The 26,567-nt window shown below is 51.7% G+C and overlaps 1 protein-coding gene and 1 long non-coding RNA gene across 2 annotated transcripts in view; one reads left to right on the top strand and one right to left on the bottom strand.

Annotated features, from left to right (window-relative positions):
- The window catches only part of SLC27A5 (solute carrier family 27 member 5), a 40,441-nt gene extending 23,831 nt beyond the window's left edge, over positions 1-16,610 (bottom strand). The window contains exons 1-4 of the mRNA XM_005311863.4: positions 15,787-16,610; positions 7,078-7,287; positions 3,762-3,920; positions 609-733 (exon numbers count right to left, since the gene is read on the bottom strand). Coding sequence (XP_005311920.2) covers positions 609-733; positions 3,762-3,920; positions 7,078-7,287; positions 15,787-16,264 — 972 coding nt within the window. The 5' untranslated portion in view covers positions 16,265-16,610. The remainder of the gene's footprint in view (positions 1-608; positions 734-3,761; positions 3,921-7,077; positions 7,288-15,786) is intronic.
- On the top strand, positions 15,885-24,834 carry LOC135976433 (uncharacterized). The gene is made up of 2 exons (XR_010593543.1): positions 15,885-16,021; positions 22,732-24,834. It is a non-coding gene; the product is annotated as an uncharacterized LOC135976433 (long non-coding RNA).
- The last annotated feature ends 1,733 nt before the right edge of the window (positions 24,835-26,567 follow it).

Below are 26,567 nucleotides of genomic sequence, written 5' to 3'. Positions count from 1 at the left end.
AATAGTCATGTAGGTTCCAGTCAGGAGCGGTGGAAGCTCCCGAAAAGCGCGGGACCCACTGGCGCCCGAACCATGGCCCCGCCTCCACAACACCTCTTCCTCCTGAGGCCCCACCCCCTACTCTCTCCTCTCCGCCCCCTCCCACCTATCGCTTGCCCTTGTGGCCAGTGGGAGGAATGGGGCCATGGCTCCCGGACCCTCCTGTTCCGGCACCCGGGGTTCCAGTAGATAAAGCATAAAAGGGTGAACTCTTCAAATATTTGTTGCTGGTATCTGTCTGACCAGTTGGCGCCAGCCAATGTGGGTTTAAGCTAATTCTGTTATAAGTTGCCGATCAAAACTTATCACTGCACATTATTGTATGGAGGTGATGACTGCCTAGACATTTAAGGCTAGTTTGGAGCAGTTGTGTAAATACCACTTGGCCGTCTGGATTTAATGAAGGACTCTGTGGTTAAATTGGTGCTGTGCTGGTACCCTGTATTAATAATAATAATAACAACACGACATAGCAGACTCCATACTGCTTTGCCCCACCTGCCACATTGGGATTAGCAACCAAAGACCATCTAGCATCCCCCTGGCCCCTGGGAAAGGCGTTGGGTTACCTTGGGCGCATTGCACAGATAGCGCATCACCTCCCCTACATACTGGATCACAGAGACGTGGTATCGCCGGCAGTCATCCCAGAACTGGGAGACGGAGAACTTGGGACGCAAGACGCAGGTGGCTCCTAGGGGAGAGGGAAGGAGAGGTGATGGGGGGGCATGTGAACCCCATCTAATACAGCCTTTCCAGTCTACCCTAACCCAATCATGGCACTGAAGAGGTAAGTGGTACATTGCTTATCCCACTGATTTGATTTGTCCACCATTTGCCTTATGTTCTGCCTGACTATTTGTTAAATCCACTTGTTGTATCTCGTCTTATACTCCTCAGGGCCGGAACCATCTTTTTGTTCTGTGTTTGTACAGCGCCTAGCACAACAGAGCTACAACACCTAGTTGACATCATAAAACAAACAATAATAATAATATGGCAGGAGTCACCAGGTGGCACTGCTGCGTATAGGCTTTTTTCTTGGCGTGCGAGCAAATGGTCAGTCTTTGGAGACATGTTTGAATTATGGTTAGTTTTGTGAAGCAGTTTCTTTTTAGGAGGAGCCGTGAGTTTCTTTCTGACTAGAGCTGATTTCTGAGACACAGTTAGTTGCTCTCGGTGCATCGATCATTGGTGGCATGCTGAGATTTCTGAAAGAAAGGATTTCCCCTGCATACTGACCCCTGTTGTAATAATTGGGACTATACATTTGCCCTATTTGTAAGCCCAACTGTAAAAAGCCTGTAGAAGTTTATAAAATGTCACAATAACCTACAATAACAAATGTCAATGGGAAAAGGAAAACTGAGGTAGTCTAAACAAAGAGGCCCATGGAGATAACTCAAGGACTGTCTTAAAGTCATGCTTGGTAAAACCAGAAGACGTGGAACTGGCAATTAATGAACCAAAATTGTGTGTCAGAAACTAGGCCTAATTGGTGGCCAAAATAATGAGGGGACAGGCAGTTCCACTCATGACTCCCTTTGTGGGTCCTTAAAGAAAGATTTTTTTTGGGGGGGGGGAATAGAAAAAGAACAGATGGAGGCTATGTAGAAAGCTTCACCATCATGACAGTCACCCCCACCGTCTCCTGGGACATCTGGCCTCTGCCCTAATCCTCAAAGATGTCTGGGCCAGAGAGAGGAACCCAGACGATATCACCACCCGTACTGGCTCCTGCTGAACCCCACACACCACCTGAGATGAAACGGGATCAGATTCAAACACCAGCGGCAACAACCACAGCTCCAGCCCACCTCAGCTAACCTCATCTCTTTTCGCCAGAAGGATCGTTACCGTCTTGGGTACCGTAGGAGAGACAAGGAGTGTTTTCCTCTAAAACTCTCCAGATAAAGGGAAAGGGGACAGGACTTGTTCATGTGAAAGCCCTACTCAATACTTCACATTTCAAAGGCATTAGCTGGTTTTCCTTCCTTTCTGTAGCTTTAATAGAAGGTTAAAAAAAAAAATGATGGTGCATTTGCCGTGGCCCTAAGCAGGCTAAGCTCCCTGGAGGCCAAACCCTGAATCTTGTTGAGCACTGTTTAATGTTGGACAGCGACTGGGTTGTGTTAACACCTTTGGCCCACATATTCCATCTAAATGAATACAACACCATCTCTGTGCAAGGCCTGGCACATATAATATAAAAATAAACAACCTGCCTTTAAGAATGTATCTCCTCCAGTGGAAAGCTGAGCTGTGAGGCTCTGGGTATCCTCTACAGCTTAAGAAACTTAAGGAACATAAGTATGGCCATCCTGGGTCAAACTATTGGTCCGTCAAGCCCAGTATCCTGTCTTCCAACAGTGGCCAGTGCCAGATGCTTCAGGGCAACAGAACAGGGCAACTCTTGACTGATCCATCTCTTGTTGTCCAGTCCCAGCATCTGGCCGTGACACTCTTAGCCATCCTGGCTAATAGCCATTGATGGACCTCTCCTCCGTGAACTTATCTAATTATTTTTTTAATCCATTTATACCTTTGGCCATCCCTCGGCAGTGAGTTCCACAGGTTGACGGTTGTGTTGTGTGAAGGAGTACTTGGCAAAGGGGTGACAATAACCTGAACAAACGGTTTTCACAGGAGCTAAATTCCACATGGTTTAAACTTCACGCTCAGAGAAGAGTTTTAGAGCCCAGCTCGGCAGAATTAGCAATAACTTAGGAGGGAAGGGAAGGGCCCGTCTCTTTGTTCTGTGCCTGTACAGCGCCTAGCCCAGTGGGGTTCTGGGCCACGGCTGGGGCTCAGGGTCATAGAGTTTCAGGCTAGAAAGGACCATCTGATCACCTCTCCGAGCTCCTATATGTCACAGGGCCACCCACTCCACCAAGCACCTGCCCGCTAAACCCAGCAACTGAAATGGGACCAGTATATTACAGCCCACAGGAGACATGGTGTGTTCCACAGGCAGAGAATAGGAGGGACCCTATGCGAGGTCCCCGCAATGGCAGTGAAATGGTTAAGTGAGATACACCCAGATAATCCTGTCACGTGACCCACACGCTGCAGAGGAAGGCAAAAAACCCCTAAAGTCCCTGCCAATCTGAGCTGGGGGAAAACTCCTTCCCCACCCCACCTAATGCGATCAGTTTAATCCTGAGCACGTGAGCAAGAACCATCCAGCCAAGCACTTGAGAGAGAATACTCAGTGCCACCTCAGAGCCCTGTCCTGTGTCCCATCTCCAGCCGCAGCCATCCCTGCTGCTTCAGAGGAAGGAGATAAAAACAAAACAACAGCAACAAAAAATAGAATACACTGTGTGCGGGGGTGGGGAAATCCCTTCCTGACCCCTGCCGCTGGTTGGCTGAAACCCTGAAGCATGACCTTTCAGGAGCATAAAACATAAACTGTCAGTGAGCCACAACTCCTTCTGGGTGGCTGTCCCAGAACCTCACCCCTCTGATGGTTAGAAACCATCTTCTAATTTCCAGCCCGAATTTGTTCACGGCCAGTTTATAATCCATATCTAGATAATAATAATAAGAATTAAGAATGATGTTTGCTTAAAGATGACCTGGCATGGGAAAAATGCACTTTTTTGCATTTCTATCTATCTATCTATTTCCATACCCAACCACTTCTCTATCCATCCACCTCTCCCAGTGGTGGTCCCTGCACCCTCTGTGTCTTTAGACCCGTGCCGACGCTCTGTACATACCAACCTCCAAGCATCCTCCAAGTCCAACGAGCAGTGCAGCCGAATGGTACAGCGGCAGAGGGGTGTAGATCACGTCCTCGGCTTTGACGCCACTTATGTATAACATGGTCACCATGTTGCACAGCTTCAAGTGGGTGATGATGGCAGCTTTCGGGAGTCCTTGTAGGCCAAAGGAATCGTGTTTAGTGATGCCTCATGGGTTTTGTAGTGCAGTTACCGCATGACTCCCTTCTCCTTTATGACCCGGGCTCCTGGATTGAACTACATCTCCCATGATGCACCACAGCCAGGCACTCCCATGGTGCACTACTTCCCCTGTCCAAGAGGGCATAGGTGCTGACTTTTATTTTTCCCTGTGGGAGCTCCACCCCCACTCCACCCCTTCCCCTGAGGCCCTACCCTCACTCCACTTCTTCCTTCCCCTGCTCCACCCCCTCCCCTAAGGCCCCCCACCCACTCGCTGCTCTCCACCCTTCCCCAAGCGCCTCCTGCTAGCCACCAAACAGCTGACCGGTGGCGTGGCCAATCAGCTGATCAGTGGCGTGGCCAAACAGCTGATCAGTGGCGCCACTGGACAGCTGTGGCTGGTAGATGTTGAGCACCTACTATTTTTTTTCTGTGGGTGCTTAACCCCGGAGAACCCATGGAGTCAGCGCCTATGCAAGTGGGGACCTGAACTACAACTCCCATGAGGCACCATGCTGGTATTTCAGAATAAAAATATTTGGTGCTTTGGTCAAAATATTTCGGTATTTGAATTTTCATTGGTCAAAATCAAAACGTAACTTTTTTTGTGCCAAAAATCACAAACAATTTAGACCAAAACAAAAAATTATTTTTGTTTTCATCCAAAAAAAATTCCATTTTCCAACCCTCACTAGTGCTGATCAATATTTTGAAACTGGAAATGGCTGCCATTTTCCAAGATGACAGCACTTATTCCTATTAAAGTTTTGGGAGTCCCATCTCCTGATCCCTTAAGTTGGATGCAAAGTTTACAGATGCAGAAGACTCCTTTTTAGGGCTGAGGGGAAACACGTTTTTTCCTCCCATGAAAACTGTCAGCAATTTGAAAAGTATTCCTGTCCCAAACTTTCAAAATATCCAAAAAAAATTAGGAACCAAAAATTTAAAAAAAATGGGCTCAAATCAAATCAAAATTCCATCTTGATCATTTCAAAATGTTTCATTCTGATGTTGACCAGTTTTTAACCTTTTTTGTGTGTGCAAAGTAAGGAATGTACCAAAACAAAAAGCAGTCCCTGTGGCATACTGAAAATTGTGTTAAAATTGCAAACTCTCTCTTTAAGTGTTACGGGGTTTCCTGCTTGCAGTTGAGGGGGGCTCTGTAGGGAAGCACGCAACTTGGATCTTGAGTAATCAGCCTGCAAAAAGCCAGCCTAGAGCCCGGTGAGGTGAGCTGGGCCTCTCTTCCTCTGTCTCTCTCTGCTTTTGGTTCTTGCGTGTTATCAGTCTGCATTCTAAGAAATAACGTTGCGTGATGCTGCACATTTCCCAACTATCTCTAGTGCCGATCAATATTTTACATTGTGATAGACCCAGACCAGTTGGGAACAGCAGAGTAGCAGAAGGGAGATATACTGGCCACTGGATAAGTAGTTTTCTGTTCCCTGAGTGACCAGAGCAGGGGCTGCTGCAGGCTAATAGACACCTGACTCCAATTAACCTGCTAAGAGTCAGGTGAGGCAGTTAAGCACCTGACTCTAATTAAAGCCCCTCTGATGCTATAAAACGGCTCACTCCGGCCAAGCCATGGGGAGCCAGAGGAGAGGAAGTGTGTGTGGGGAACTGGGAGCAAGAGGTGTGCAAGAAGCTGAGAGTGAGTAGGCGTACTGCTGGAGGACTGAGAAGTACAAGCGTTATCAGGAGGAAGGTCCGGTGGTGAGGACAAAGAAGGTGTTTGGAGGAGGCCATGGGGAAGTAGCCCAGGGAGTTGTAGGTGTCGTGCAACTGTACCAGGAGGCACTCTAGACAGCTGCAGTCCACAGGGCCCTGGGCTGGAACCCGGAGTAGAGGGCGGACCCGGGTCCCCCCATACCTCCCAACTCCTGATCAAACACAGGAGGAATTGACCTGGACTATAGCTTCTACCAGAGGGGAAGGTCTCTGGACTGTTTCCCGACCCACAGGGTGAATCTGTGAAGCGAGCAAATCTGCCAATAAGCGCAGGACCCACCAAGGTAGAGGAGGAACTTTGTCACAACATCCAGAGATGGCCGCCCTCTTCCAAGATGGCAAAGTTTGTTTTTTTTAATAATGTTGACAGATGTTTATTTTTAAGCATTTTTTTTAAATGAATTGATTTAAATTTTCAATTGCGCAAAAATTATAGGTTTTAAGCATCTTAATTTGATTGTTATCGATTTAAATTTTCACAGTTGTAGGAAATTAGGGGCGGTCGCACAGGCGCTGACTTTTGGGTTTTCCTGTGGGTACTCCTCTCTGCCCCCTTCCCCCTGTGTGAGCAGCGGGCAGGGCCTCAGGGGAAGGAGGCCGAGCAGGGCTAGGGCCTCAGGGCTGAGCACAGGAGGAGCAGGGGATGTGGCCACACTCCAGGCGCCGGGGCCCACAAAAGATTAGTCCCGCCCTGGGGAGACTATTTTTTTAGCTGGGTGCTTGAGCCCAGGAGCACCCGCAGAGTCAGCACCTATGGGCGGTCAGACAAAAGGCGGGTCAGACCACAATTATTTATTGGCAACCGATGCTAAGATTCAAAAACTTTAAAGCTTTATAACCATTAAAAGACAAACTGTCAGCATCACATGTCAACTTGCACAAAGGAAATATCCTTAAATCAAACTCGCCTGCGTTTTCAAGCAGCCTTTTTCATACTTTGCCAATCTGACGATTATCAGTGGAAATATTGCTTTGTCGGTTTGGGCCTGCGTGATGAAACAACGTTTGTCGACATTTACCAACAAATATCTAATCGTACAAATGTGTGAGTAGAAGGGACCTCGATAGTCCCGTGCCCTGCACTGAGGCAGGACTAAGTATTATCTAGACTATCCCTGAGAGGTGTTTGTCTAGCCTGTTCTTAAAAGCCTCCAACGATGGCTATTCCGATTCCACAACCTCCCTAGGTAATTTATTCCAGTGTGTAACTACCTTGACAGTTTGGAAGATTTTCCTAACGTCCAACCTAAACCTCCCTTGCTCCCATACTTCTGGTCCTGTCCTCAGAGGATAAAGGGAACAAATGTTTCACACTCCTCTTTATAACAATCATCTTTCCAAGGCTACTTAACAGCCAGGTACAGCTACTCAGCACTCCCATCACACGTCTCCTCCTCACCTGTGGTGCCCGAGGTATAAATGTAAAGTGCAGTGGATTTGCTGGTGACGTTGGCTCGGAAAGCGATGGGGATCGGCTCCTCGGAGGCGGCATCTATCTGGCCCTGGAGAGGCTCCACGCCACTGGTGGGGGACTCGGCGCTCAGGTAGAAAACCCGGATCCCTTTCTGTTGCAGGCTGGGCAGAACGTCCTCAATAGCGGCTTTGAGGTCTGAAGAGGGGGTGAGAAAGGCATTTTTCCCCATTGAGGAACGCGGGTCGCTGCATCACGCGCACCCAGAGGCGTATGGAGACACAGACACAGATGTGCCCGCCGATGCAGGCGCACACAGATACACAGACAAAGGTTGGGAGCGGGCAGACAGACAGAGCAGACGCACGCAGAGGCGCACTGTGACACACTGTACCCCACCCCACGTTCCCCCCTGTACCCAACATGTTCACCACCGCGAGATGGCTAGGGGATGGTTTGTACAGAGCATGCCTTGTGAGGTATCATGGGCAAAGCCTGAATTGGATGAACCTCATTATCCTGTTGAAATGCGTGTGTGTCATCCTTGTACATGAAGCTGTGAGATTTCGCTATAGACTGAAACATGTTGTGAGTCTGAGAAATGCCCACCGACCAGCCCCTCGGAGAGGACAGAGAAACGGCAAACACAGAGGCCGTACGTGCCAAAGCTCATCTCGATCAGGAGTGGAGGAAGCTCCCTAAAAGTGGGGGGCCACCGGCGCCCGAACACTGGCTCCGCCCTCATGCCACCCCTTCTCCCTGAGCCCTGCCCCCTCATGCCACTCCTCCCCCCAAGGCCCCGCCCCACACCACCCCTCCTCCGCCAAAGCCTGCTCCTGCACTGTCCCTTCTCCCTGAGCCCTGCCCCCCGCACCACTCCTCTCCCTGAGGCCCCACTCCATGGCACCCCTTCTCCCCAAACTCCCACCCCCACACCACCCCTCCCCCAAGGCCCCGCCCCACAGCACCCCTTCTCCCTGAGGCCCCAACCTCGCACTGCCCATAACCCCCCCTGAACCCCCACCCTCATGCTACCCCTCCCCCCAAAGCCCTGCCCCACGGCACCCCTTCTCCCTGAGCCCCCACCCTCCGACTGCCCATTCCCCACCCCCACACCACCCCTCCCCCCCGAGGCCCTGCCTCATGGCACCCTTTCTCCCCGAGCCCCTGCCTTTGCACCACCCCTTCCCTTGAGGCCCGCCCCCATGCCGCCTCTTCCCCGCAAGACCCTGCCCCTGTTTGCTCCTCTCCAACCCTCCCCACCCCGTCATTCACCCTTACGGCCGGTAAAATGTGTTGGGGCCCCTCCCACCCCCCCCCATTCTGGCGCCCCGACGTAGACAAAAGGTGCAATAAAAAAATAGCAATTCATAATGAAGAAAATGGTCAGCAGCTCATGTCCACCACGAGGGTTGCCCAACCCCATGACACCGCATGGATTTTTCCAGCACCTGAAGGAAAGTATAAATGAGGGACAGTGACATCACCGTGGCCTGCCTCTTCCCCGCATCTCTACACAGGGAAGCAAGATCGCCTGAAAATCAAAGAGCTCCACATTGAGACTTTGGTAGGGGCTGGGCCTACCTGGAAGGCGTTCCACTTAGCATGGACGGCTGTGAAGTTTTGGGGGAGAGAAATCCTCTTGCTTTTAGAATGATAAGCCTGGTAAAGTTTAGGCTTTAGACCGCGGTTTTGCTATTTTATTTCCTTTTGTAACCGGTTCTAATCTTCTATGCCACTGCCCCTTAAACACTTCAGATCCCTCTTTCTCTAGTTAATACGCTTCTTTTGATGTCGGGTCTAAACCAGTGAGTTTTTCTAGGGGGGGATTTGCTCAGATTAGAGACTGGGGCAGGTCCACTACCCTTGGAAGGAGTGGCGAACTAATTAATGAGCTTGCGTTGATCAGAGAGGTCTTGAGCAGTGTAAGTCATACATTTCTGGGGGCAAGGCTGGGGGAATTTGCTCCCTGTAGTGCAGTTGATGAGTGGCTGGAAGCGCCTTCGTGTCACTTTGCTGGGTGTGCGTCTGCATGCTGATCTCTGAGTGAACACAGCCTGGTGGGGTTTGCTGTTCACTAGCATAGCAGGGTAGGAGACACCCTGGTCAGGAAAGTTAAAGTGGGTGCAGGGGCTCCACAGTCCAGGGGCATGTCACACACACGCAGATACAAAGTTCAACACACATCTATACCTAATACAGGCACAGACACATACACAAGGGTACCAGAAAAATACAGCGAGTCAAGCATGTTGACTTCAAGGGAGCAGGGCCGATTCATGCCAATGGAGTGACACTGATTTACATGAGCCAGGGATCTGATTCATTTTATTGATGGGGAAACTGAGGCACGGAGCAGGGACATGAATTATCCCAAACCACACAGCAAGTCAGGGCTAGAACTGTGATAGAATCCAGGGCTCCTAGGCCCTGGCCCGGTGTAGGCATCTATAGATAGACGTAAAGGCCTAAATTGAGACCTAAATTATTGAGCCAATGGTTACAGGCGCTGCATCCAGGATCAGTTCGTGATCAGGGGAAGAAGGGCTCCATTTGCATCCATCCCGGGGTGCACCTGTTTTTTGGTTCTTGTGAGTTATCATTCTGGCTTCTAAGTAATAAAAGTTGTGGTACATTGCAACCTTCCAGCAAAAGAATGTTATACTTTTATCTAACTTCTCAGCATCTGTGCTGTGAACATAACGATGTTCCTTCTCTGTGCCTCATCTTCCCCTCTCACCTCTCGTCTATGTAGAGGGTCAGCTAGTTTGGGGCAGGGACTGTCCCTGTGGATTCTCCATCACTGACAATTTTTAAATCGAGAGGGGATGTTTTTCTGAAAGATCTGCTCTAGGGGTTACTGTGGGGCCGTTCTCTGGCCCGTGCTAGACAGGAGGCCGGACTAGAGCTCACAATGGTCCCGTCTGGCCTTGCAATCCATGTGGCTTGATCTCATCTGGAGTCTCTCTAGGGGCTCCTGAGATAACAACCAAGAAGCTTTTTCCCTATTGCACGTGGCTAATTCCCAGATCAAAGCCAGCACTAGATTTGCCCTCTGCCTTTTACTGTCAATTCTAACTACACCAGGAAGATTCTGGCAGGGGAGTGTCCTAAGCCCGTTAGCTAGAGAAGGGGGCGTCCGCTTATCGCTTTATGATCCTTCTTTTACAGTTGCCTCATTATCCTGATCCTTATCAGCGCCACCTCTCATCTGAACCCGAGGATGATTAACTCCAGGTCGATTCTCCCTGCTGATCTTGCAAACACACAGAGAAACCTTTCCCAGAGCTTGTCCTTAGGCATTTATATGGCGCTAATTCACTAGGGGTCTATTATAAGCCTACCACTGACTTCAGATCGGGCAGAGATAGCTGTCAGTGACCTACAGATCATGGCGAGATTTGAACTCTCATTGCTGGTGCCAGAGATCCAAGGATTAAAAAAAGCACGGGACCAAACTTACAGCCTGCCTGGGTATATGATTAATTGCATTCCACCAAGGTTAGGAAAGCCTGGGGTTGCTTGGCAAGGGCTGGCCAGAGGTCAACTTGGATTGTTCTCTGGCCCCGTGTTGTGTAAGAGGTCAGGGTCGATCTAATGGCTCCTTCTGGGCAAGGGGATTGTAAAGCAGGCTGGAGGTTCAGCAGCAGTTTCCCTGCAGTGAGGCTTTCACCGAATTCAATAGGGATTTAAAGCTATCAGTCCAGAAGCCCTGGAGTTTGACAGCAAATCCCGTTTCACGCTGTGTTGGCCACGTGCTGGAATTCTGGCGAACTTCAGGCACCCAGCGGCCACCTCCCTAGCTCTGCAAGCAGGATCCCAGCAAGCCGAGTGGAGAGCGCATCTTTTAGCTTAGTACTTGGAGCCCACCCGTAAGGCAGGGAAATGGCTTTTCATTGCTGTTTTGCAGCAGGGAAACTGAGGCACGCTGCGAGATCAAGACCAGGATTTCCAAAACAGCTCCGCTCCCATCTATGAACAGCGCACTGCACCGGGCGGGGGGAGGAGGGCAGGACACCTGGGTTCTATCCTCCAACTTTGTCCTGGACCTGCTGCATGAAGCTGGACAAATGTGGACGAGCTGTTTCCCCTTCTGCCCTTCGTCTTTCTAGACTGGGAGCTTTTTGAGACAGGCGCTGCCTCTAATTATGTACCCGGGCAGTGCCCAGCATAATCAAATATACTATCTAGGTCTGTTTATCAAGAAGCCTCAAAGCACTTCACAAAGATATCTTTATCCCCATTCCACATGTGGGGAAACTGAGGCACGGGGTGTGGAAGCCCAGAATCAACCAGCAAGCCAGTGTAGACCCCAGATCAGAGTTCAGTCCACTAGGCCACATAATCCAACAGTACCCTGATCTTGACGGGACCCTCTGCCTGCTACCATAACAATTGTAATTTAGGCCTCAAAAAGAAGAGGCCAGATTTTCAACTGTGTGACTAGTGTGAACATCTGCTCATGAGTCTCACAACTGGGAGCGCTGCCGGAGGCATATGAGAAAGAACACCCTTGCTGAGATGCCAAAGCTCAGATCCCCAAAGGTATTTCAGACACCTGACCCCTGACGGTTTCAGCCTTTGAGGCTCTGGGTCCTTTGTGAAATTTTGCCCCTCTCCAGAATCTGAGCAAGAGCTAGGAACCAGTCAGGAGTTTTCCAGGTCCCAGCCCAATACCTTAACTAGAGCTGGGCGAATAACCGATTTTTCGGTTCATTGGCAATTTTGGAAAGTCAAAGGGAGAAAGAAAATCATTTGGGATCAGACCAAAGACAAAAGTTTTCAAAGTTTTAGATGACACAAAAGCAGAGGCAAAACTTGTTTCATGTGGGATGAAAGGTTTAGTCTCAATCTGAAGCGTTTTTAGGCTTTCAAACAACAAAATGAAAACGAAAGACAATTTGGAAGCAATCAAACGCTCAAAACATTTCGTTTGAACCTTTTCCAAATAAAACATTGCAGTTTGTTGGGTTGGAAATGACTTTTTCATCTCAAGACTTCCTTTCCTTTTAATTTTATAAAGTCTCAATTTATAAAGGCGAAACCAAAACAGATTCCCGTAGTCACAGAGTCATAGAAATGTAGGACTGGAAGGGACCTCAGTGGGTCATCTAGTCCAGTCCCCTGCACTCAAGGCAGGAGTAAGTAATAACTAGACCATCCCTGACAGGTGTTTGTCTAACCTGCTCTTAAAAATCCCCAATGATGGAGATTCCACAACCTCCCTAGGCGATTTATCCCAGTGCTTAACCACTCTCACATTTGGGAAGTTTTTCCTAATGTCCAACCTAAACCTCCCTTAAGCCCATTGCTTCCTGTCCTATCCTCAGAGGTTAACGAGAACCATTTTTCACCCTCTTCCTTTTAACTGTCTTTTATGTAATTGAAAACTATTATCATGTCCCCTCTCAGTCTTCTCTTCTCCAGATTAAACAAACCCAATTTTTTCAATCTTCCCTAATAGGTCATGTTTTCTAGACCTTTAATCATTGTTTTTGTTGCTCTTCTCCTGACTTTCTCCTATGTGTCCACATCTTTCCTGAAATGGTGCCCAGAACAGGACACAATACTCCAGTTAACAACAAGGAGTCAGATATCAGTTAGTCTTTAAGGTGCCACCAGACTCCTTGTTGTTTTTGTAGATACAGACTAACACGGCTACCCCCTGATACAATACTCCAGTTGAGGCCTAATCAGCGCGGAGTACAGCAGAAATGTTTGGGCAAAGTTGAAACTAGACAGAATCAGTCTGGAAAGCAGGCTTCTGCATCTTTACCAGTGAGGGTGATTAAGCACTGGAGCAACTTACCGAGGGGGGGGTGGGAAATGCTCTATCACTGGCAGTTTTTAAATCAGGATTGGATGCGTTTTTTAAAGATATGCTCTAGTTAACGCAGGGATTAGATCAGGGGAATACTTGGACCTGTGTCCTTGGACCTGTGTTATACAGAGCTAAGACCAGATAATTACAATAAGTCCCTTCTGGCTGGAACCTGGGAATTTATAAAACATCCATCGCACGTGAGCGCCCCACATTGCCGTAGAGTATGATTAAAAGCGTTCAAGGCTACAGGACCCAATTAGGATAAGCAACCGGAGCGAGGAGAGGCAGGGTTAATGGCTGTGCAGCCTTGGGCAGGTCACTGACCCACTTTGTGCCTCAGTTTCCCCCTGTCAATGCCCTCCCAGTAGCCTGGGATTAGTCTTAACAGCTGTGGAGTTTTATTGCCGCTATTAGGTGCCAAAGCTGGGCATGTATGTATACGCTGGGGCGTGGCTGTCATCATAACCTCCGTCCTCGAACTCTGAGAGAGGCATTACAGCCCTAGGGGACTTTAGCCTGAGCTAGATAGTCCCCGCCAACCCACGCACAGAGAGAGACACACACAAATACAGACACACAAACTAATGTATACACATATACGCACAAAACACACACGTAGACACAACCAGACACACACAGGCATACACACAAATACATACCCATGCAGGTGCACTTGCAGAGAGACCCACAAAAACATTCAGGTGCACACACCCCTGAACAAATGCACACACACCAATGCCTACACACACACTGAAGAACACACACATTCAAACAAACACATGCACCCAATGGCGCACTTACTTTCTCACACATACACAAAACAAATAGATGCATCCATACACACACACGCACAGAATAATAATAGGAATCCCTGGTGAATCCCTTTTCATCTGTAGACACAGAGACGGGAAGGGACTGGCCAAATATCACCCAGCAGCCACACACAGGCATTAAAAAAGAACACACACACAAATGGACGCACATACACACATACACAAACACACACTGAACACGCACACCTAGACTAGCACACACACACATAAACAACCACACACACAAATGCATGCATACACACATGCAAACACACACTAACATGCACCTCTAGACCAACTCACATGCACATAAATACCCACAAACATACACACACAAATGCACACACACACTACCATGCACACCTAGACCAGCACACACACACACACACACACACAAAGACACACATCCATGCGTCCATGCACATACTCCTAGACAAATGTGCACACACCCCTGCCCAAACACACATGCAGGGAACAGCCGCACACACAAACCACACGCACACACGCACAAACCCCCGCCTGCACATCCAGATGCAAACAGCCACACACAAACACGTGCACACACACGATGAAAAGTGACGCGGCAAGTGGTTTGAACTGCCAAACCTTTTCCTTGTCTTCTTAACCCCGATTGCCTGAGCCGTGGCCTTGATTCAGTCTGTACGTAATATCTCTGCACTATACCCTAGAAACTGAGTAAACACACAGCTTAACTTCTTCGCTGGCAAGCTGAGAAAGGGGATTCGGGTACCCGGAGAATGGTCACAGGCCTGGGGAAATTACCGTAAGGAGAGAGACTGCAACTGGGGACCTGGCATTGACCTAGAGCAGTGGGAGGGCTGGGAGCCAGGACTCCTGGGTTCTATCCCTGGCTCTGGGAGGGGAGTGGGGTCTAGTGGTTAGACCAGGGGGGCTAGGAGCCAGGTCTCCTGGGTTCTCTTCCTGACTCTGGGGGGTCTAGCAGTTTACAGCAGGAGGCAGAGGAGGGCTGCCCCCAAATCCATGCCAGGTTTCCCACAGAGCACAGGGCTTGCTCTGGCTTTGGTTGGCTCCGAAGTGCTGGTACCCACGCCATGCAGCTGTGATCCAGGCACACCTACAGCTGGGTGCCTCCCGATCCCCCAGCCGGCAGGGCTTTGATGTAAGGAGCAGGACAAGAGCCCTGTGTGCAGCCTGGGCCCCACTCACCACCCTCACTGTGCAGTCGTTGACCCCTGTGTGAACAATCCAGGAGTCCTGGCTCCCAGCTCCCTCCTCCCCCTGCTCTAACCACTAAACCCCACTCCCCTCCCAGAGCTGGGGACAGAACCCAGGAGTCCTGGCTCTCAGCCCCCCTGCTGTAATCACTACACCCCACCCCAGAGGTGAAAGTAAGCCGGTATGGTACGGTGTACCGGTAAGAGCTGGTACACAGCTGACCGTACTGGCAGGGCTGCTGATGCGGGGGGGCCAAAAGGGACAGCTTCCCCAGGGCTCCCAGCAGCGGCAGGAGCCCCGGACCCTTTAAATCACTGCCGGGCCATGCTGAAGGGCAGGCTGGCTGGGGGAGCCTGCCCCCATCTGCCCGAGGCCCCGCCCAGTTGAGCGCCACCCCCTGTTCAGGACCCCAGCTGCCCTGCATACCAGTAAGTCCCTTAAGTTACTTTCAGCGCTGCCCCCCCAAAGCCAGGGAGAGAACTGAGGAGTCCTGGCTCCCAGCCCCCGTGCTCTATCCACTAGCCCCCACTCCTCACCCAGAGCCAGGATAGAACCCAGATGTTGTGGTTCCCAGCCCCCCTGGCTCTAACCACTACAACACCAAACTGAGATGAGAGGCCAGACCCACCCCCCAAGGCAGTGAAGTTGTGAATTGCCCCTCAGCCGGTGGCAGTCCCATGCCTCTGCCCCGGGGTGGATCAGAGACCCAACCAGTATGGGCAGTTCCCTGTCCCTTTGCTGCGGGAACACCTTGCACTGGGATGGACCAGGGCCCCCCCCTCGCTGTGGGGCAGAGCCCCGGGATGCAGCCGGTCCCTGCTCACCAGGAGACGTGACGCTAGGTGGAGCAATCTCCCCGCTCACCTGGGGTGGTCAGCAGCACCGTGGCCCCGCAGGCACCGAGCGAATGCAGCAGGGACTGGGCGCGTATGTTGCTGTTCAGGCACGCCATGGCGCAGCCGATCTTCGCCAGCCCCATCCAAACCCAGAGGTAGGCAGGGACGTTCAGCAGGAAGACGGCCACCGAGTCCCCTTCCCGCAGCCCCACGCCGTCCCGCAGGACCCGAGCCGCCTGGCTGCTGCGCCGGTCTATGTCCCGGTAGGTGTAGACCTCCTCCCCGAAAAGCAGCAGGGCTTTCTCCGGGTGGCTCCGCACCTTCTCCAAGAAGGTATCGAGCAGGGTGAGGGGAGGGCGGCGCTGGAGCCGGCGCAGACATCTGTATCCCTTGTGGATGATGGACAGTGATATGACCAGGTCCTGCCACCAGTAGGGGAAAAGCAGGTTCACCAGCAGGGGTAGCAGGAGCAGCAGCCCGGCTAGGGCTGTGCACAGAACAAGCATGACTCTGCTGGCCTCTGTGACCCGGGGCTGCACCGCAACCTCCCAGCAGCTCTGCAGTGCGTGTGTGTAAAACTGGCGAGGTGCTGGGAGTTACCAGCTTTCCCCTCCCCGCCTTCCCATGAGGCTGATTCGGGGATGGCCTGGCTGGGAGTCAAGACCTTGGGTTATGCACATCGGACGGGGCGGGAGAGCTGCCAAAGTCCCTCCAGCTGATTGCTCCTTGCACCCAGCTCAGGCCGGGAGCGGGGTGGGGCGTTCCAGAGCTGGCGTCAGGCCAAGGGCCAGGGTTACCATTCGTCCGGATTCCCCCGGCCATGTCCGGATGTTTGAACTAAAAATAGCGTCCGGGGGGAATTTGTTAATGTCCGGACTTCCCTCCCTCCCCCCCATGCAGAGCGCGCGCGGCTAACAGGGCAGCCGGATGGTGCCACTTACATGGGGCTCCGACAGCGAGAGAGACCCCTCCTCCCCCCCCTGCAGCATAGCTCCCTCCCTGCATTCGCCTCCGGCAGGCTGGAGCTCCTCCCCGGCTGCTGGCCAGCGAGCCGGAGAACGGCTCAGACTCAGCAAACTCCCAGAGAGCCTTTAGGCGAACCGAAGGCCAACGACAAGGGAGCCAGGGGGCAGGAGAAGGGGCAGGGGGGTTCTGGAGGGGGCAGTCAAGGGAGTTCGGGGCGGGGCTTTCTGGGAGGGGTGGATAAGGTTTTGGGCAGTCAGGGTACAGGTAGGGGGTAGGGTTCTGGGGGGCAGTTTGGGGGGGGGGTTAGGAGGGGGCAGTTAGGGGACAAGGAGCGGGGGGGGGTGTTTGGGAGTTTGGGGGGGGGCTGTCAGGGGGCAGGAGTGGGGAGAGGGATCGGAGCAGTCGGGACAGGGAGCAGAGGGGTTTAGATGGGTCGGGAGTTCTGGGGGGCGCTGTCGGGGTGGGGAGTGGTTGGATGGGGTGTGGGAGTCCCAGGGCTCTGTCTGGGGGTGTGGATAAGGGTTGGGGCAATCAGGGCACAGGTAGGGGGTAGGGTCCTAGGTGGCCAGTTAGGATTGGGGAGAGGGTCTCAGGAGGGGGCAGTCAGGGGACAAGGAGCAGGGAGGCTTAGGTAGGGGGTGAAGTCTTGGGGGGGCAGTTAGGGGCAGGGGTCCCAGGAGGGAGCAGTCAGGGGACAAGGAGGGTTGGGGGTTCTGAGGGGGGCGGGAAGTGGGTGGGGCAGGGGCGGGGCTAGGGTGGGGCTCCTCCCATCCTCTTTTTTGCTTGCTGAAATATGGTAACCCTAGTGAAAACTTGTCATGTGTATAAGCTATGCTGGGGTTATGAATGTATGTCTTCGTATGTATAGAAAACTGGGCTCAGAATCTGTGAACTTTACTGCTCACTGCGGCAAGCAGACACAGGTACTTCCCAAACCTGTAATTTACACAAAAACGGTTTCGAGTTTCTCTCCGTCACCCAGCCCCAGGGAAACGGAAAACCATGGAAGACAACCTGAAATTGCAATGTGCACCGAGTCATAGAATCATAAAATATCAGGGTTGGAAGGGACCTCAGAAGGACATCTAGTCCAACCCACTGCTCAACGCAGGACCAATCCCCAACTAAATCATCCCAGCCAGGGCTTTGTCAAGCCTGACCTTAAAAACTTCTAAGGAAGGAGATTCCACCACCTCCCTAGGTAACCCATTCCAGTGCTTCACTACCCTCCTAGTGAAAAAGTTTTTCCTAATATCCAACCTAAACCTCCCTCACTGCAACTTGAGACCATTTCTCCTTGTTCTGTCACCTGGTACCACTGAGAACAGTCTAGATTCATCCTCTTTGGAACCCCCTTTCAGGTAGTTGAAAGCAGCTATCAAATCCCCCCTCACTCTTCTCTTCTGCAGACTAAATAATCCCAGTCCCCTCATCCTCTCCTCATAACTCATGTGCTCCAGCCCCCAATCATTTTTGTTGCCCTCCGCTGGACTCTTTCAGTCAGGAGAGCCATTTTGATTAGCCAGTATCACCGTGGGCTGAGATAATAAAAAAGAAACAAGCCCCTAAGCCTTTTAAAAACAGCCTTGGGATGGAGGGTTTGGATCCAGAACTTGGGGGACGGTCTCGAGAAGGGAGGGCGCCCGTGAATGCTGGATCTTTTTGGGGTAAGCTGGGAAATGCATTTCAGGCAATAGGTATCTATCACGAGAAACGGGATTTCATCTAATAGGAAAGTGTCACGCCTAAGGCTGCGGCTTTCAGTTTATGTTTTATGTCACCTGTGTGTGGTTGCTTTCCTGTCTCTGAATCTGGGAGTTCATCCCGAGCGGGTCTGTGGGGGGCAAACAGTGCGGCCTGGGTGCGCTAAAGTAAGCAGGCGGCTGGGTGGCTGGTTTCACACCTTCAGGAGTGATGAATAGGAGGGGAACAGTCCGAGTGTCTGGTAAGTAAGACCTCAGGGAGGACAGATTTGGGGAGACTCAGCACTAGAGGGGATGTTGTTGTCCCCCTGCAAAGATTAACGGGGCTGGTGAGGGCTTGGCCTGTGGGCTGGCTACTGGTGTTGGAGATCCGCAGCAGAGCCCCATGGTACAAAGGCCCCCAAAGCTTACAGCGCAGGCAATGACAAGACCCCCTTACTGGTCTGGGCAGTACCCAGAATGTCACAGAAGGTCAGGTATTTCCTTGTTTGTTTACAGAGGGCAGACACAAGGGCCTTGTTTTCCCAAATACAGTAGGAACAAAGAACATGCTGAGAAATCCACGTCTGCCTCCCCAGCCAGTCCTGTATGCCAGAAGATCTCTCTCCAGGCTTCCTTCCAGGGCCATGTTTATGACTGCTTCTCTGGCTGTCTGCTGGCTTTCTGCCTCTCTCTCACACAAACACAACCAATTGGTCCTCACGTTCCTGCTTCTGCAATCAGGGAAACCCCTCAGACCAAGTGTCTCACCTCTGTGGCCCAGTGCCTTGGGCGGTAGCCTCCTATTGTTCCAGCTATCACTACACACAGGGGGATTTAATTGCTCCTTCCTTTTAGCCTGGAAGAAGGGTGCACAGCTTGGGCTTTAACCAGGTTTGTGGTTGCCTGTAAATCAAAGACCCACTTGACGGCAGCCATGAACACCCTCCAGCATAACAATGTTCTGCAATGATAAATCTCTTTGTTTAAAGTGCTGTCACTGCAATCTGACATGCGACCACAGCACAACTAGACTCAACAAGGATCCTGGAATCTTATTAGAGAGATACAAGGCCTGGCTACATACACCCACTGCTGATTCTGCCACCCCAGAAGAGAGGAATGGCCCCAAAGGGTGCTCAAACTACTTAGAGAGATCCTGCCTCAGTTCCGGTACACTACAACCCCCAAACACACCCACTCCGAAGCTCCAGCTAACAACTTCCGCGGAAGCAGAACAAAAGCTGAAAACTTAGTGCCAGTGTCATAGGCGCTGACTCTGTGGGTGCTCCAGGGCTTAACCACCCACGGAAAAAAAATAGGGGGCGCTCAGCACCCACCAGCAACAGTAGTTCCACAGCTGGCCCGGGGCTGGCCGCAGATCAGCAGTTCCGCAGCCCCACCTGCTCATCAGCTGTTAGGAGGCCCCACCTGCTGATCAGCTGTTCCGCGGCCCCGCCCAGAAGCTGTTTGGCGGCCCCGCACTCAGTCCTCTCTGCCCCCTTCCCCATCACTCACTCTTAAGGCAGGAGGGGGCAGAAAGGAGTGAGCGGCAGGCGGGCGGCCTCAGGGGAGGGGGCAGAGAGGAGCAGGCTGGAGGCACTCAGGGCAGGCGCTCTTGGGGGAGGGGGCAGGAAGAAGTGGAGAGGGGGCGGGACATTGGGGGGAGGGGATGGGGCGGAGATGGGGCACCCGCCGGCAAAACCAAAAGTCAGCGCCTGTGGGCAGCGTGGTATCAACTGAGATGAATATCAAAATGAAACATTTGGAAGGGGACGGTGTTTGTATTTCCTTTACAAGCCCTGGGGTCTTCATCTTTGAAGCATGTCAGAATCAGAGGCGCAAAACACCAGCTTTTCCGAAGCGCTCAGCTCCCATTAAGGTGCCGAAATGAAGTAGCCGGCTTTTCAAGGGTACTCAGTACTAGTTCGGGGTGGGAACTGGCTTTCCTGGCCCATGAAAACGTTTGACATTTTGAAAAATGTTCCCATCCCCAATCCGGATGAAAACGCAGGCATTGCAGGGTCTAACGTTCAGCCAGCACCTACAGTCCCTATATAATGAAAAGGGAGAGACGGGCACCTGAGAATGGGATCCACAAAAGCCAGCATGCTGGGCAAGAAGGGGTCAGTGTGAGCCCAGCGTTAGTAGAACTCGAGTTAGCAGACCTGGGTGTGTTAACCTAGGGCTTGCGCGTCTACACTGCATTCTGTGGGTCCGAGTCAGGGCCGGCTCCAGCATTTCTGCCGCCCCAAGCAAAAAAAATAAAAATAGCCGCAATCGGCGGCGGCAGTTCAGCGGCAGGTCCTTCGCTCCTAGAGGGAGTGAGGGACCTGCCGCCCCCGAATTGCCGCAAGTGCCGCCCCTCTCCCTTAGCCGCCCCAAGCACCTGCTTGTTAAGCTGGTGCCTGGAGCTGGCCCTGGTCCAAGTCCAACCACCTGTATCCCAGACTTCCAAGCGCCCTCCCAAAATGTGGCTATCCCAGCCCTTTGTTCATAGTGCAGTGTGGGAGACCCTGACTGTCCACTAAACTTGACTGTCCAGAGGACAAAGAACGTCAGCCCATGGTTTGTGGGATACTTTTGATAGACTCGCAGAGCAGAAGTCTGGTGAGGCTACATCTACACTGCAAAGCAATAGGGCTTGAAACCTGGCTGGGTTCCTGGCTTGACTAAGGCTCAGACCCTCCACCCTCTTGGGATCCTAGGAGCCTAGGTCAGTATGATTTCCGTATAGAGAGAAGAGGGGTGAGGCTTGAGTTTGAGTTCCAGCCCTGGGCTTAAACTGCAGTATAGACATCCCCTCAGGGAGTTAAGTGCCTAAAATCTGGGCTTCATGGGGGGCACCTATCTCAGGAGTTAGGTGTGAGGCAGGCAAGGCTGGGTCTTTTATAACCCATAGCCAAGTGGGTAGGGTCCTCCCCTGGACTGCGGAAAACCCCAATTCAATTCTCCCCTCTGGTTGATGAAGAACGGGGGCTTCCCACATCTTCGGTGAGGACCATAGAGTCATTCTCACTCTTCCTCCCCACCCCGATTCATATGCAACATGAAACAGCTCGGTCAAGAGACACCTGTTGGGATAACGGGGCCTACACGTCTACCCTGGTTGTGAGCTCAAATGTAAGTAGGCAAGCGACTGGTCTGGTTTTAAGTCACACAGTCCTGGTTTCGGAAAGGTTTGTCCCTGTCCTGTACCAGACGTGGTTCTCTCCGGAATCATCGTGGTGTAGCCTAAAGGGTGGTTTAGGTTAAGACATAAGTAGAAGTTAGATTTGAGGCCCAAGTTAGCTTAAATGTAGAGGCATATGGGAAACTGAAGGTGCTCGTATGAGAAAAGTCCAAGTTACATTGGAGACGGTGTTATGGGAAAGGGAGAGTTAGCAAGGGCAGGCTAACGGTTTATGCAAGAGGCCCTCATGCTAAAGCCTTATGTCACCATTATGTTTTGCTTATAATGGGTTTTAAACAAAGTTTTAATTAGTGTTTTTGAGAATTGTGAGCCGGTGGGTGCTTTTGAAGAGGTGTGTGTGTTTGGGGAGGAGGGGCGGGGACGCTCTGCCAGTTTAGGGAGGAGGCTATTTTCAGCATATTTATACACTTCTTTCATATTCTAGATGTTGAATGTGTCTATCATCAGTATCTTTACTATTTTAATAACGATTCAATTGTTATGAACTATGTAATTACATTATCATGAATTACAGTGTATTAAGTTCATTGCAGTCACCTACAGGCTGTCTCCACTAAGGTCCCAGTTTAAAGACATTATGTCTCACTGTAGCCTTCTGGATGAAACTGTCAGCAATCTTATTTGCATCTAGGTTCCCTGGTATTGACTTGATGCATGTTAGGACAGCTACATTATTCAGTTGTGTCTGTCCCACTGATGATAGGGTGACCAGATGTCCTGATTTTATAGGGACAGTCCCGATTTTGGGGTCTTTTTCTTATATAGGCTCCTATTACCCCCCACCGCCTGTCCCGATTTTTCACGCTTGCTGTCTGGTCACCCTAACGGATGACTAGAGATGATTTTTAAGTCTTCTGAAGCTGGAGAATTAGTTTAGGATGATACAGGCACAGCGAGAAGGATTCTTATACATTTGCAGTGCTCTGGAATCGTAGTGCTTTCAGAGTACTGCAGATGACTCCAAGATTTCTTTCTTGATGGCTGACAGCTAATTTAGCATATATAGTTGGGATTATGTTTTCCAATGTGCAGTGCTTTGCATTTAACATTGAATTTCATCAGCCATTTTGTTGCCCAGTCACCCACTGTGGTGAGATCCCTTTGTAACTCTTTGCAGTCTGTTTTTGTGTAGTGAGCCGGTGTGGCACCCCTCCGTCTCCGACAGGGCCGAGCTTCCTCCAACCCCAGCGTGGGCGGAGCCACCGGGTCCGGGGCCCGCCCCTCCGAGGTCACCGCCCCAACCTGGAAGTATAAAAACCCGCCAGCAGGGCTCACTGAGGCCCAGACCACCAAAGAGAGCAGACGTCCCGGGCCGAGCTCCCGCTTGGGAGACAGCCGCAGGCCGCGAGCCGCCTGCTATCCCCCGCGCCGGTCGAGCCTACCTCTCGCCGGGTACCCCGAGGAGGACTGGCCAACCCTGCCCCGGACCCGCTACCCCGAGGAGGACTGGCCCAGCCTGCCCCGGACCCGCTACCCCGAGGAGGACTGGCCAAGCCTACCCCATGCCAGCTACCCTGGGGGAAAGCTGCCGAACCGGCCCCCAAACCCCGCACCTGAGGAACCGATGCTGCTGGACTGGCCCGAACCCGGCATCACCAGCGAGATAGGCCCCAAGGGGGAACATGGAAGTAGCCCGGGGGTAGCCGACCCCGGTCCGGCTGCAAACGAGTGTGAGACAATGTCAGTGTGTTGCGGTCTGGATACCCCACTGACCAGCGGCAGCAGTAACCGCTGCTAGGGCCCCGGGCTGGGACGCAGTGGAGTGGGTGGGCCTGCGTTCCCCCCTGCCACCCCGCTCATGGGTGGCAGGCTTCCCCCTCACCCAACGCTCAGGTGTAGGACCCTGGGCTTACCTGAGTTGCTTGTTTGCTCAGACCCTGCATCCAAGGGCCTGAGCTGTGACTGGTTGTGCCCTGCCCTGATCCAGGGCCTGGGCCTGCTTAAACTGCTGATTAGCGCTCAGCCCCTGCCTAAGGGCCTGAGCTCTCTAAACTGCGGGCCGCTCAGCCCCTGCGTAAAGGGACCTGAGCTTCGACTGTCTGGGCTATAGTAAGCCGGTGTGGCACCCCTCCGTCTCGGAGGGTAGAGCCCCGGCGCGACCCTACTACATTTAGACTTAACTATCTTGCGTAATTTTGTATCATCTGCAAACTTTGCCACCTCACTGTTTACCCCATTTTGCAGATCATTTATGAATATGTTGAATAGGACTGGTCCCAGAACAGACCCCTGGGGGACATCGCTATTTACCTCTCTCCATTCTGAAAACGGACCATTTATTCCTACCCTTTGTTTCCTAGCTTTTAACTGAAGTGCCTGGCAGTGCTTTCAGGATCATCTAGCGATCCCTAATTCAATTTAATGACAACTTAATCACCCTGCCTCTGTTTATAAACAAAAAGAACAGGAGTACTTGTGGCACCTTAGAGACTAACAAATTTATTCGAGCATAAGCTTTCGTGGACTACAGCCCACTTCTTCGGATGCATACAGAGTGGAATAAATATTGCGGAGATATATATACACACATACAGAGAGCATGAACAGGTGGGAGTTGTCTTACCAACTCTGAGAGGCCAATTAAGTAAGAGGAAAAAAAACTTTTGAAGTGATAATCAAGATAGCCCAGTACAGACAGTTTGATAAGAAGTGCGAGAATACTTACAAGGGGAGATAGATTCAATGTTTGTAATGGCTCAGCCATTCCCAGTCCTTATTCAATCCTGAGTTGATTGTGTCTAGTTTGCATATCAATTCCAGCTCAGCAGTCTCTCCTTGGAGTCTGTTTTTGAAGTTTTTCTGTTGTAAGATAGCCACCCGCAGGTCTGACATTGTCATTGTCAATGTCATTGTCAAGAAGTGAGCTGTAGTCCACGAAAGCTTATGCTCTAATAAATGTGTTAATCTCTAAGGTGCCACAAGCACTCCTGTTCTTTTTGCGGATACAGACTAACACGGCTGCTACTCTGAAACCTGTTTATAAACAAACGCCCTGCCCCAAGGGCAGAAGTTGTTAGCAGCACAGAACTCATCACATTCCACACTCAAGCTCTGGCCCCTGGGTGCTGAACACCCGCTAATCAACCCCCTCCTCCCCCCCGCGTGGGTGCTTGAACTCCAGAGCACCCACGGAGGCAGCACCTATGATTGTGAGTGTTTTTTTAATATCTATATTGGTAATATGGGAAGGACATTGGTGCAGATGTTAATCTAAATAACGTGTAATATAAAGAGCCAATAAGAAGGTGGCAGAAACATAATTTGGGGAAAGGGCGGTTTCATGTTCATTAGTATTATAATACAAAAGTAAAAGGAGTCATTTTGTTCATTTGTGGGAGAGCTCCAATTAACAGAACGGCCATCTTGGGTCAGACCAAGGGTCCATCTAGCCCAGTAGCCTGTCTTCCGACAGTGGCCAATGCCAGGTGCTTCAGAGGGAATGAACAGAACAGGGAAATTACCGAGTGATCCATCCCCTGTTGTTCAGTCTTGGCTTTTCGGGTTGCTGAACATTTTGTTTAATTTAGTTTTTGGTCAGCCCAGCATGACGTTTTTCTCCCAGAATGGCTGGCGAACTGCCAAATCAGTTATTCTCACAGCTCCACTGGGGACATGTCCGCTTCTCTTAGCCTAGATCTCTGTCACAAATCTACAGGATCGGTGCTCTGTCCTAGCTTTTAGAGCAGCTCACCCCTTCAGTGTGCCAGACCCCGCTGCGTCTCACTCATCCTGAGGGTGGGCCATGCGGCCTTACTGCCTCCTAGCCTGAGCTCTGGACTCCAGCTCTCCTGCTTCACACCAGCCAGTCCGACTGAGATGGACTCCTGGGCAGAGACTTGGACGCTCCTTCAGGGGTCCCTGCACCTCAGCAGGTATTTGCAGTGACACCCGGCAGTGTTTTCAAACCAGAGCAGGGTTCATTGGTCAACTAGAACCCAGTCTCGGGAAGTCCTTAGGTTAGCACAGAAAAATACCGATTAACAGCACTGTCCATTCTGGTCAAGCCAGAGCAAACCACCACCCAACCTCTCTCTCTGTGACTCCTTAGTCCAGTGGTCCCCAAACTTTTTTGATCACCCCCCCCCCCACACACACACCTGGTCCGCACCCCCCTGGGTGGCGAGTGAGTGGGGCAGGATTGAGGAGGGGAAGCTGCTCTGTGGGAGTGGGGGGGAGAGTGGATTAGGATGGGGGAGCTACTTCTACTTCTCTCCACCAGAGCCCTTGCTGAGTGCTCCACCAGGCTCCAGCAGCAGCTGTTGCTCTTCCCAGCCTCTGGTGGCAGAGGCCAGTTACTGCAGGTAACTGGACTTTTAGTGTCCAGTCAGCAGTGCTGACCTGACACTGCCAGGTCCCCAAATTGGACACCTGGAAACCCTAAGCTGGGGCCGGGGACTGTAGCTGGAGCTGGGAGGGGAGCCGCAGCTGGGGCTGGGCCCAAGGTGGGGACGTAGTGGAGCTGGGGGCAGAGTGCGGCTGGGCGGCACTCCCTCCTGCCACCTTAGGGGGGTTGGTCCTGCAGTGCCTCCCTGGATGTTACTCCCTGCCCCGCTAGGGGGACGTGTCCCACAGTTTGGGGACCACTGCCTTAGTCAGTCCCAGGACGGAGCAGCCAGCTGCCCTACCGGGGACCTCCTAGGCAGGGCCATGCTGAATTCACAACCCCACCTGCCAGAGCTTCCAGCTACTGAGAGTCAATTGTCCAGAGCGTTCCCGTTCTCCGTCTGAGGCCTGTGTTGATCTGGGCCAGTTTCAACCAGTTCCTTAACAAGCTATTCATGCCACCCAGACAGCGAGGTGACACACGCACACCTGTGTCTCCTGTGCTGTTCCAGGAGCAGTGTTAACCCTTTTGACCTCACTGGGTAGCGATGCAATGTCCAGAGGGAAACTGAGGCATAAAAATATTACACAAAATCCCCACCTTGTCACAACCCCGCCTTCCCTCCCTATGTCTGTCCACACAGC

Source organism: Chrysemys picta, chromosome 17, assembly GCF_011386835.1.
Source record: "Chrysemys picta bellii isolate R12L10 chromosome 17, ASM1138683v2, whole genome shotgun sequence".
Classification (NCBI taxonomy): Eukaryota; Metazoa; Chordata; order Testudines; family Emydidae; genus Chrysemys; species Chrysemys picta.
Note: the sequence above shows the minus strand (reverse complement) of the source record. Positions and strands in the feature narration are given on the sequence as shown.